The 12,606-nt window shown below is 39.2% G+C and overlaps 1 protein-coding gene across 1 annotated transcript; it reads left to right on the top strand.

The window, feature by feature from the left end:
- Positions 1-9,061: 9,061 nt before the first annotated feature.
- bglapl (bone gamma-carboxyglutamate (gla) protein, like) lies at positions 9,062-11,246 on the top strand. Its single transcript, XM_003447865.5, has 4 exons — positions 9,062-9,221; positions 9,335-9,670; positions 9,770-9,866; positions 9,980-11,246. The coding sequence occupies exons 1-4, from the start codon at positions 9,161-9,163 to the stop codon at positions 10,080-10,082; spliced, it is 597 nt and encodes a 198-aa protein (XP_003447913.1). The 5' UTR covers positions 9,062-9,160; the 3' UTR covers positions 10,083-11,246.
- The last annotated feature ends 1,360 nt before the right edge of the window (positions 11,247-12,606 follow it).

Genomic DNA, 12,606 nt, shown 5'->3' with positions numbered 1-12,606 from the left:
TTAAAAGGGAGTTTTTCCTTTCCACTGTTGCCAAAGTGCTTGTGCCTAGGGGCTCATATGATTGTTTATCTTACAATATGAAGCGCCTTGAGGCTACTGTTGTTGTGATAAAACTGAATGAATTTTAATTTAATGTGTCCTTCAGTATGCACATTAGATATGTAGAAGTGTTTTCTTTCGTTTGTGCTGTGTTTATTTGTAAAATTAGAAACAACCTAATGTATTACTTTATGTTATTACTATTGTTATTCATTATTATCAGGCTGTTCTAAAAGCTTCCTGAAAATTCAGTTCAGTTCAGTTTTATTTAAATAGCACCAAATCATAACAACAGTTTCCTCAAGGAATTTTATATTGTAAGATAAAGACCTTACAATGATACAGAGAGAATCCCAACAATTATTCAACCCCCAATGAGCAAGCACTAAAAGTCCCTTTTAATAGGAAGCAAACGCTGAGATGAATAAGACAGAACAAAAGACACACTGTGGGAGGGGGCCAGGTATTAATAATTACCAATGATTTAATACAGAGTGGTGTATATACATGTAGTGAGTTAAAAAGTTGACTGAAGAAGAAATACTCATGGTAATCCACCAGCAGCCTAAACCTACTGCAGCATAACTAAGGGAGGATTCGGGATACCCTGATCCAGCCCTAACTATAAGCTTTATCAAAAAGGAGAGTTTAAAACATAATTTTAAAAGTAAAGAGGGTGGCTGTCTCCCGAATCCACACTGGGAGAGAAGAGGGGCCTGAAAGCTGAAGGCTCTGCCTCCCATTCTACTTTTAGGGGAACAAAAGTAAGCCCACATTCTGAGTGCAAAGAATTCTATTGGGGTGACACGGTATTATGAGGTCTTAAAGATAACATGGTGCCTGATTATTCAAGAGCTTGTATGTGACAACAAGGATTTTAAATTAAATTCTGGTGCCAGTAAAGAGAACCCAATATGGAAGAAATATGCTCTCTTATTCTAGTGCCTGTTAGTACTCTTGGAGCAGTATTTTGGATCAACCAAAGGCTTTAAAAAGGTTTTTAGGACAGCAGGATAATAATGAATTAGAATAATCCAGCCTAAAATTAATAAATGCATGAACTCGTTTTTGAGCATCACTCTGAGACAAAATGTTGTTTCTTTTTAGACAGAAAGAGAAAATGCAAAAACGCAGTGATACTTAATCATTTAATATGCACATTGACATATCCTGTTCAAAAATGACTGTACAAATTAAACACGATGGAGTATAATCGATGTGACAAATAGCTACAATTTTGTACAAACTTGTAAAGCTTGTGTGGTCACATTATGGCATGACTGCAGTCTGTCTGCTGCACAGAAGACCTAAAGAGCAACAGAAATTACATGTAACTGAACTCTAAGCTTGGAGGAAAACAAAGCAAAAAACTGTTTTTGCTTGTTTTTAAGAGAGAACGATTGAATTAATTATGTGGTTTGTGCTTCTCACACTCCAGATGTTCATCAGCTTCTCCCACCTGCATCCAGAACTAAATTAAGTTGTATTTATTTTGACACCACTACTGTATCCCTCTGCTCTCTTCTCTTTCCCGTCACCTTCTCACTCACTGCAGAAGGCTGCCCCTTTATCCTTCCCACTGTTGGCAAATTTTGCTTACAATTGATCATATGATTATTGTGGTTTTCTCTCTAATGTTACTGAATTGGTGCTTCATAAATGTCACTGACCTTAGTTGAATCCACTGGTTATAGAAACTCTTAAAAAAGAATATGACACCACTTATATTACTGTAGCTGGTGATCATGGACAAGATAGTAAGGTCACAGCTTCAGCTGCTTGATTCTGTAGTTTGCACTGTTGTAGGTGTTAGATTTATGAGCGAGCTCATGAGCTTGTGGGATTGATGGTATAAGCCTTAGGGCCATCTTTCATGACATATGACATGTGAAGCAACAGTCTCTTCCTCCTGCTGCTGAACCCAAACATGATACTCTCTGTTCTCTGGCTCTCACGGTCCTGTTGGGCTAAACTAAGCAGTAACTTGGATCTTACAGCCTTAGGCAAACCTCATAAATCTGCATCTAAAACTGGCCTCTCAGTAAGACAAGTCTCTAATAAGTAAGCAATAAGTATACTGTAGGTAACCGTCTCCAGCCAAGTGTGTAACTGGTGTTCCCCAGTTTTTCAGAAAAAAAGGCATAAAAATGTCATGTGATGCTGTTTGTTTATTCTTCCAAAAGGTAGTGGTAATGTATCTGACAGAAAACAAAAATTCTTTACTGCATTTTAGAGTAAAGGTATTCTCACAGCACTTTCTGAAACAATTAACATTCATTTCCATTCAGTTTATAATTTTATTGTCAACATGGCTCTTTACATTTCTGCATTATTTTCTCAAGGTCCTTTCCACACTGACAATGCTAGGAAAAGAGAAAAACCATGTGAACTGACAAACTCATCTGTGGCTGACCTTATTATGAGGGTTGGATAAATGCAGAGTGCTGTATATGCATACATAAGTGAGTTTAAAAAACCCCAATTTATATGTAAAAGATTCTGCTCTTCTTCATGTCAGGCTGCCCTTACTGGAGTGGCTGTAGCTCATAAGGTAAAGGAAGTCAGTATGTGTGCATCACTTTAATTTATCAGCTTAAGTTTGCTTAATATGTTATTAAATAGAAACAGGCAGTTTTGTGTTTTCCTGCTTATTACACATAAACTCCCAGAGGTAATTGAGTGGTAATAACTTAGAAATTACCATATTATTACATTCCAGTTTCTGCCTTGGTACCCAACTATTACCACTTTTTTTTTTACTGAGCTGTAATAGAAAGTGCTACCCAGATTTCCATAACATCTTCCAATCTGAGCCACTATTACAGGTAACATCAGATATTTTGAGTGTTTTACTGCTGTGGTCTGCAGTTGGTTCACAGATGGCATACTTATCTTTACACTCCCACCTTCTCCATGTATGAATCCTATTAAATAATTCTTCCCTGCATGATGCTGGAACGTCAGTAATCGCTGACCCCTTCCTACAGGCACGAAGAGACATCATGTCAGGCCTGGATACGGTGCTGTCTCACTCAAAACAACATTGCATATCATGTGAATAAAATCTAACGGACCTTTAGTCTGTTTTTTCTCTCTTTGGCTGACCTCAAATATTTCGTGCTCTTCTTTTGAATTCTTGGTGTCGCTTTCTATTCTTTAAAGGGCTAACAAGGCAGAAAGAAAAAGACTTTCCCTCCATATATATATTTATAGTGTGATTACTGTGTGTATGTGTGTTTATTACATGTATAACAAAACTTTTATTACTCACTTACTTTGTGTGGCACACAAAAAAGCAAAAGCCGCAAGTGTTTTTCATTGTTATTATCAGTATGAAGTTGTAGCTTCATATGCTTATTAAATAGATGGTATGTGTGTGATGTTTTGTAGTAGTAGTAGTAGTGTGTGCGTGCGTGTGTGTGTGTGTGTGTGTGTGTGTGTGTGTGTGTGTGTGTGTGTGTGTGTGTAGTGGGGTGGTGGGGGGCAGCAGTTTAATACTGATGGGGTTTTTTAGGAAATGTGTTTTGCTGGCTTGATGAAAGGTTTTGTGGTAAGTGTGAAGACCCATCCATCCAATTAACAAAAATAGCCTTCATTTTGAAAGATGCAGATGGCATCTAAACATGCAGGAAAAAAATGTAGATAGCTATAATGTATTATTAGAGCCTCCTGAAGGACAGCTCAACCTAATACATTTTTTTTGCTCTTCCTCCTGAATACCACAAAAAACATTCTGTTTGTCAAAACATGACGTCACACAATGTGCAGTGAGGGTGTGCTAGAAGTCCAGGAGAAGTCCAACACCACTCCCAGGGAGGCTGATGTAGCTGACAGGCACCTTCAGCTCAAACAGAGCCCTACTCTGGCAGTTGCTGAAGAAAAACCTCGGAGTGGAGTTTTGTGATGCCAGGGAATAAAAGCTCCATCCTCTGCACAACTCTTACAAATTTTTAGTCAGTGAAGGGGGAAGCATCTTCCCACCCACTCTGTATGCAGGGGGACAGACTGCTGCCAACCTCAACTGAGGATACAGTCAGGTGGTGGAAAAAATACTTTGAGGATCTCCTCAATCCCACTGGCACACCTTCCTTAGAGGGAGCAGAGGATGGAGACAAGGGGTATGACTGTGGCTGGGGTCACAGAGTTTTATATAAACTCTGGTGACAGGGGCCCTAAGACCTAGAGTCCCTTTGCCCTTGGATTGGTGGTGGCCCCTGTTTTTAAGAAGGTGTGTACAAAGTTCAGGGAGATCACACTTCTCACCTTCCCTTGGAAGCCTCAGCCTCCCCTTGTAGACATGAGAGAGGAGAGTGTGTGTGCATTAGTCGACCTTCAGGTTCAGTAGTAATATTGGGGTTTTCCAACAAGCTGTTGGCTATCTGATCCCCGTACAGCTATAGGGAGAATTTAGTTTTTATTGCTAACAATAAATTAAACTCATTCATGATGGCAGCTGGACTACTACCTAGAAAATAATTTCTAGGTGTAGCTGAGGTGGATGTGGTCTCAGGATTTCATTTTGCACTGGGGCACTTTACAGCCAAATGTGAAGAAGTCTAAGGCCATAGTTCTCCCTCCAAACAAGGTGAAGAATCCACTTTGGGTGGGGAATAAATTGCTGCCTAAAGTGAAAGAGTGCAAGTGTCTCAGGTGGTTTTTCATGAGGGAGGAAACAAGGGATCTGGAGATTGACATTCAGATAGCTGCAGCGTCAGCAGTGATGCAAGTACTGCCATCTGTTATGGTGAAAAGAGAGCTGAGCATGAAAGGAAAGCTGATGACTTAGCAGTTGATCTATGTTCGTACCCTTAGTTATGGAAACAAGCACTGTATGCCAGAAAGAATGAGATCACAGATACAGGTAGCAGAAACAAGCTTCCTTCAAAAGGTTTCAGGCCATCTGTTAGACATAGGGTGAGATGCTCAGTCAGTAGTGCCTCAGAATAGAGGCACTTCTTCTCCACATCAAACGAAGGAAGCTGAGGCATTTTAGCATCTAAGATGCCTGCAGGATTATCTCCTGGGCAGAACTGTTTGAAGGGGCTTGAAACTGAGGGTGCTGAATATATGAGTGTTTGTGCGTGCATGCATAGTGCACACATGTGACTATGAAACACTTAAAAAGTATATCAGTCTTTCAACTACGAGGTTTCTTTAGACACAGCAGTCAAGATGTACATGTACACACACAATAACCTATGTGTGTGCAGCTATCCACAACCTATAAATAATGACAGTTTAAAATACATTTATCTATTCTTTGCATTTGCAGGGGGTGTTGTACTGTACCTCCCACAGCATTGCTCATGTTTAAGGTTTTTCAGCCATGTCCAAGTAGGAAGAGACAGGAAGAGAAACCCAGTAAATGCAGGCGAGATATATCTCTATATCTCTACAGCTAGCTTGGGAATGCCTCACTGTTCCCCCATGAGAGTTTGAGGAGGTGGCTGGGGAGAGGGTCTCTGTTTAGACTGCTGCCGCCCCCAAGCCGAACCCCCATAAGTGGCACAAAATGATGGATGGATGGATGGATGGATGGATGGATGGAATAACATAGCTGCTTCATTATAAATCCATGTCCAGTACTATTATGTAATTTTAAATTTTGTGTCTAAGCACAACTAAAATGTATACCTTAAATTTTCTTTAACTGCTAAAAATCAGAAAACTTGTTTTGCTTTTATTTAAGTTAGATAATTTTTACTGTTAATTGTTTTTGTTGTTGTTGTTGTTTGTTTAGTTTACTAAAGGAACAGCTATAACTGGCCCTTGAGGTAACACTGTTGTATAACAGCACCATGCCCGACAGTTTCTGACTCTTTTCAGATGTTACACTGTAATATTTAAATGTTGGTGAAATTTGTTATGGGTAATTTAGGTACCTTACTGCAGACACAACACGAACAAAAGGAAATGTCATGCTTTTCTCTGAGCTTCCACACGCAGCCTGAGGTAATGGTTTTAAAAAATGCTGAATACAGTCCTCTAACTGGTCATTTGAAAGTTGTTTGTTGCAAAGATATGAGGCATGCGCATCATGCAACAGGAATAAAGCTGGTATGGATAAGAGTTCCAGTAAGAATGGCTCTGCTTATCCATCACCCATGAGGCCATCTGTCTGATGGATATAGACGTCTTTACTAGATACTGATTCTGTGTAAACTACACAAAGCTCAAAGAGAAGCAAATGATGGTTAGCCACGAAAAAAAAATCCAGATTTGAACCCCACTGAAGTGTTGTGGGAGTATTTGCAAGAACAGAAACTGACTGTCTTTTAGTTAGAGATATTTTCCTTTGAAAGGCAAAACAAAATTTCAGCAAGCTGACAGTAACGAGAAATTTTCTCTGCTTAAAAAAGGGAAATGATAATTCTCAGGAATTTCTTTCTCTACAGGAGAGTATAACATGTTCAAACCAAATGTGAAGAGGTCTTTTTCTGATTGAGGTCTTTGTGCTCTTTTAAATTTGTTTTGTTTTTAAATTTATCCCCAAAGGCTGACTTTTGCGTGAAAAAGAAAAAAATTAATTTACCTTTTTTTTTTAACTTAATACTTATTGCTTATTACTATTTACATACTTAATGAATCACTTTGTAATTCAACTATTGTTTCTTTGACTTTTCTTTTAGTTGTTTGTTGTAATTCACTGCTAACTATTAGCAGTAAAATGTGTTTGCTATAAAGTCTATAAAAGTCCAGGATTGTGTCAATATGCAACAGCATATGCTCTATGTCGTTTCCTCAACAGAGTTTCTTTATAAGTTTTTTGGTATTTTTACTGGTGACTAAATATGACTAAATATACTGATAATCATACATGTGCAAATAGACAAAAATTAAAAATAAAATGATGTGAGACTAATGTTCACCAGACTAATGCAAAAATACAATGGAACAGAAAAAAATCATTGGATTTATCAACAACAACAACATAATGGATCATTTACTAAATTAAATTTTAGTTATAAGATGATCAAAATAATCAATAATCAAAAGCCAGGGTGAGGAAGTGCTTCATAGTTTGGCCTCAGATCATTTGATAGACTGTTCCAGTAGCTCGGAGCATGGAAACTGAATGAAATAACTTCAAATCTTTGGAATGCCGAAATCATTCCCTGAAACGTGTGATTTAAAAATACATTTGTAGGAAGTTCTTAAATTAAAGAAAAATATGAAAAAAAAGGGAAAAATGATAACATTTGACTTGTGAGGATATTACATCATCTGCTTTAGAAAAAGATGCTCATCACTGATATGACTTGACTGCTGCGATCACACACAGTACAGTCGCTATCACATGTTTAGTTGTATTTAAATCTGTTAGATGCACAAGAGCTGATATAAATGAGGGACAACTGTAAAAAACTGAGAGCATTACTTGATGTCTACATCATATTATTTAAAAGCCAGGATGCAGCAGCAACGAGGAACTCATCCAAAGTAGAAATGTCTGCTGCATTTCCTGCCTCCTCTGGGATGTTATCACAATTGTTTTCTCCAACTGTGTCCCCCGAGCACTAAATCCACAAAAATCCACAAAAACGGACACTGGACGAGACATTGAAATTACATGGCATGAAGTCCAAAACAAATCCTAGACACCAGGAATAACGCTAGACTACGAAGCGCAAAGGACAACAAGGTCACTCTGCACCACTGAATCTGGCTCACTACATGACAAATGAAGCCATTTGGGGCTCTTTGAGATATATATGTATATACACAAGTCAAGTGATATGTGTGTGAAAGTTTGGTTATCTACACAGTATTTAAGATGCAATATGGTTTAGGTCAAAGCTGCAAACCCCAATACCTTTTTTAAAAATATACAAGCCACCAAAGCCGCACTCGAATATATCGCACAAACAGAAAACTGCATCCAAACCCGCGTGCATAACGCTGTGCATCCAACACATGGGGGTTGTCTAAATTTATCTCTCTATATGCTGAAATACGCTGACTGACACTGTGCATTGGGCCGCTGGTTGGTGTTGGTAAGCCATAGCCATGCACTGGATCTCTCCAGGACCTGGGCCGAGATGGATCTGTAAATAGCGCTTGACTGCGGTTCGAGTGGGACTCTGCAACACTCTAATTAAGCTCTGTCGCATAATGAGGCTCACTGCTGTTCTGTGTCACTCGATTAGTAGGTTGTGGTAGGCTCAGACTATAGTTTGGGGTTTGTGTGGGTGGGAGATCACATCTGGGGCAAGGAGTATAGAAACATAACAGCAATGGCAGACCTGGCAACCTCGATGTTAAAGAGGCAGCCCTGCAGTGGGTCGTCTGGATTAAAATCCAATTAAATGTTAAGGATATTTTATAGAAATCTTGTAACACCATCAGTTTGGACTTTCAGAGTTTGTTGTATTATTTATACTTCAGTGATGACGGGTCAGAGCTCAAAGGAATTTGAAGGGGATGTACAAGACTGGTAAACAAGTGTATAAAAAATGATTAGTTTGGCCTCAAAAAATGATTGCAATTTTTTGTTGGAGAAAATATTACAAAAAAATATATATATAGTGTGGAGTTTATCCAAAAGCAAGAGAAAGGAAGTATTTTGAGATCTCAATTCAGACATTTAATTCAAAATTGATCTACAGCTCATTCAAGTTCTTCAAAAGTTATCTTTAACTATTTCTGATGAGTTTTTTCTTTGTATGTGAAAAATGCATGTTTGCACACGCGCACGTGTGTTGTGGAGAAAACAGCAGTTCCATAAAGAGTGTAGGGAATAATTCTTCCATCATTCTGTCAACATACACACATACACACAGGTTTACATGTGTTTCCATGTACTGTATGTAATGTCAAATGCCAGAAATGTTTGTGGCTGTGGCTGTTGGATGAGTTTTTGGACTCTGTGCCAGGAGCTGTTTGGATGTTTATGTGAGTTTTCATGAGAAATGGAAGCGGAAACGGTGACATTTGATTCCCCAGCCAATCAGAGGATTATCTCATTGTGTGGGTCTGGTCTGACAAGAGAGGTGGACTGCAGTATATATTGACCTCGACTTGGGAGAAAGAAACAGAACAAGCCGTCGGAGGAAAGCAAAGAAGAAGAAGAAGCTATAAAAGAATCGAGTTGTCTACAAGGAGACACTAACTACAAGACATCATGAAGGCTCTAACTCTTCTCTCCATCTGTACTCTTCTCTCAGTGTGCTGGTCCATGGGAGGTAAGGACAAACTCTTGTTAATGCTGTGAAGCCCAGAAACGTTCTCGACCTTTTTAGGGACGATACGAGCACCTAGAGTACGATTAATGTATGGCATTGTATGTTTTCCTCAGCGGTGGAACCGGAGGTTGTCGTGGACCCCGACGCTGACACAGCTGCTGATGTTGCACCTGCTGACCCTGCCGCTTCTGATTCCTCCTCCGCTTCCGACTCCTCTTCCTCCTCTGAGTCCGATTCCGCCTCATCTGACTCTTCCTCAGACTCTTCAGCATCCGATTCATCATCCTCAGAGTCCTCTGAATCCTCTGAGTCCTCTGAGTCCTCACAGTCTTCAGAGTCCTCTGAATCCTCCGAGTCCTCCGAGTCTGACTCCTCTGCATCAGACTCTGGCTCTGACTCTTCTTCATCATCATCATCATCATCTTCCTCAGAGTCAGCCAGTTCTGAGGGTGGGTAGCAGATTTGTTTTGAGATAGAAGCTTTGCATGGTTTTAGAATTTAAATGCGAAAAAAGGAAAAGTCTAAATTTGCAATGTTTGACTCTTCAGCTAATCCAGTGGTGATGAAGAGAGATCTGGCTGCTGTTCTTCTGAGAAGGAGAAGAGCTGCTCCAGCTGGTAACCTCTCCCCTCTGCAGCTGGAAAGGTACAGTTGTTTTCTTTCACTTTGCAGTTTCTTGCTACAAAAGTCAGTATTCATAAGTAAAATGCAGTTTATATATGCACCATCTAAAGCCATTTCTCTCCACTACCCTTCAGCCTCAGAGAGGTGTGTGAGGTGAACGTTGCCTGCGACGAGATGGCCGACACTTCCGGCATCGTGGCCGCGTACACCGCCTACTACGGGCCCGTCCCCTTCTAAGTTAAAAGAGATCTCTGTCATTCATATGTGTACTGTTTTTCTGTCATTTTCTTATACAACAGTGCAACAACTCCCCTAAATCAGAAGCAGAACACAAAAACCATGGTTCAGAACCATGCTATGATGCTACACAGAGAATTTCTTTAGGCACAAATTATTGCACAAGTGGCCAGCTATAGTGGTCCCGAAAGAAACTGCCTCTTCCAGGCTTTCAGAGAGAGGCACATGGAAACACAAGCCTGTGAAGTATGTTATAGTAGCCCACACAAGTTTTAAATTATTCTTTTCATCTGTAGTGTAATGCAGTGAATGGTGCTACAAGTGCAAATGTATGGTTTCTTTTTTATTTTTTTTATTTTGATGTACTGATGTTTTGATATTATGGATAGTCTTACTTTAAGTGGTAGTTCTAGTGAGTAGTGGATGTAGTAATGAGGTCGTAGAGGTAGTGTAGTGTTAGCATTGCGTTGATAGTGGTAGTGTACACTATGTGTAAAATGCACATCAGTTATCTGTTATGACTGTAACCACATATTGCCTCTGGGTTTAAAAATAATAAATTATTTTGTTTTGTCAAATTGTTGCATTGTCCTCATGAATTTTTAATTTTAGTTCCTGATCTAAGAAAAGAGAATGTTTTTGGGGGGATACTCAAGGTTTGGCACTAAAGGGCACTGAACACATGCTCCACACTGATATTTGTCAGATTGTTTAATATCTGCCTGAGAACCAGCCTTGTATTTATGTCCTCTATATTGGACATTTATTTTTGTTCTATATCATTATTTGAGCTACCCTACTAAGTCCTGATGTGCTCAATACAGGACATCCTGGCCTTTCCAATGATATCTCATGTGTTTGGGTGCACCTCTTTCAGCTCCAAAGAGCCTGAAATTACAAAAAAAGTTCAATTGAAAGACTTTTTCCTCGGTTCTCAGGAGGACATGCTAACTTGTAAGCTAACAGTAGTGGCTCTAGTCAGATAAAGCACTGTGAGATCCCAGCTGGAGGTTGAAGATGAGGAGCCAGAGCCGTCAGTTGTCAGAGGTAGTTAGGAAACCTTATGAGACGGAGACATGTCACTAACAATCCCACACAGAAATATGTTTGTACTGATTGATATTTGTTAATCTATATAATAAAAGGAGTTTCTTTAAAAAACAATAATTGTATCAATGTTTAACATTCACAATGTTATTTAAACCACTTTTGTTAATTATTAATATCTCAAATAATCTCTTCTTTCTGTTTAATTAAAAACACAAACATGAGACGCCATCTTTGTGTTCTCTTTTGGAAAGTTCAAATTAGAGAGCGCTAACTTACAAAGCATCGTGACAACTCAATTAGCAATACGCTCTTGAGATGGAATCGAAACAAATGAGACAAATGTTAATTTGTCACCCAAACCTGGGTGATACAATGTTCTTCTTCGCTAACGGTGACGCCTTCTACATATTCCAATAAGCTTTTATGTACGCTGATTAAAGCCACATCGGTCATTCAAGATTCTCTATTGTCATTATGCAGTCACGTAATGTAATTCTGTATGCAAGTCCTCACATTAAAACAGACCGTATTACAGCATACATACAAATACACAAATAGTACATACAGTTGACAAATAATTGGAATTGAACAATAAGTGATTCAGATGGATTTGCGCTGAACTATTTTTACACATAGACATGCGCAGTACAATACAGCTGGTGTCTTCATCAGCATCCTCTTGCTCTTCTCATTTTCCTCAAATGCCTTGTGCTTCCTTTGATTACCATTAGATGGCAGTGTTGGTCAATCAGTCACCTTAGCGTGCAGAAGTCAGGGCTTTATGCTCAGCGGCCACTTGTTTAGGTAGGCCTGTTCAAAAGCTCATTAGTGCAAATATCTAACCAGCCAGTGCATTTAAGCAGGTAGAGATGGTAAAGACTTGATAGTAACACCTGTAAAGGCTTGCTACAACCAAGGTGTGCAGAGTAGTCTATGTGAATACGGCTGCTGATTATGTCCTTCCTTTTGTGTTGAGATGGTTTCTTGGGTAGGATAGTGCATCATGTCACAAAGCTCAAATCATCTCAAACTTGTTTCTTAAGACAACAGTGAGTTCACTGCACAAGGTCACCAGATAACAGTGGAACACCTCTGGGATTTATTGTGAAGGCTCACATCATGGATGTGCAGCTGACACATCTGCAGCGACTGTGTGATACTCTCATGTCAGTATAGAATGTCTCTAATGGCGTGTTGAATATGTACGACAAAGAATAAAGGCAGGTATGAAGGCAAAAAGGGGGTCAAAAACAGTACTGGCACGGTGTACCTAATAAAGTGGCTACTGAGTGTAATTCTGTACTAGTTTTATAGGTGATTTAAGAGTTTCCAAAGATACAAGATATGTTATTCTGAATTTGGGATTAATTATGTTCAAGACATTTAAAATATTTTTCTTCTGATGGACTAAAAATACAACAAACACGTGCTATGTCTATCAAAATTAATCTGATCTGCTGGCACCCAATGAAAT

This window comes from Oreochromis niloticus, linkage group LG6, assembly GCF_001858045.2.
Source record: "Oreochromis niloticus isolate F11D_XX linkage group LG6, O_niloticus_UMD_NMBU, whole genome shotgun sequence".
Taxonomy (NCBI): Eukaryota; Metazoa; Chordata; class Actinopteri; order Cichliformes; family Cichlidae; genus Oreochromis; species Oreochromis niloticus.
This window is presented reverse-complemented; position numbering and strand designations above follow the sequence as displayed.

What these genes read in the sequence shown, in the direction of transcription:
- bglapl (XM_003447865.5), top strand. Translation starts at nt 9,161, where the DNA reads ATGAAGGCTCTAACTCTTCTCTCCATCTGTACTCTTCTCTCAGTGTGC. An exon ending in AGAGTCAGCCAGTTCTGAGG is followed by an intron (nt 9,671 to 9,769) that starts GTGGGTAGCAGA and finishes TTGACTCTTCAG; the next exon opens with CTAATCCAGTGGTGATGAAG. An exon ending in TCCCCTCTGCAGCTGGAAAG is followed by an intron (nt 9,867 to 9,979) that starts GTACAGTTGTTT and finishes ACTACCCTTCAG; the next exon opens with CCTCAGAGAGGTGTGTGAGG.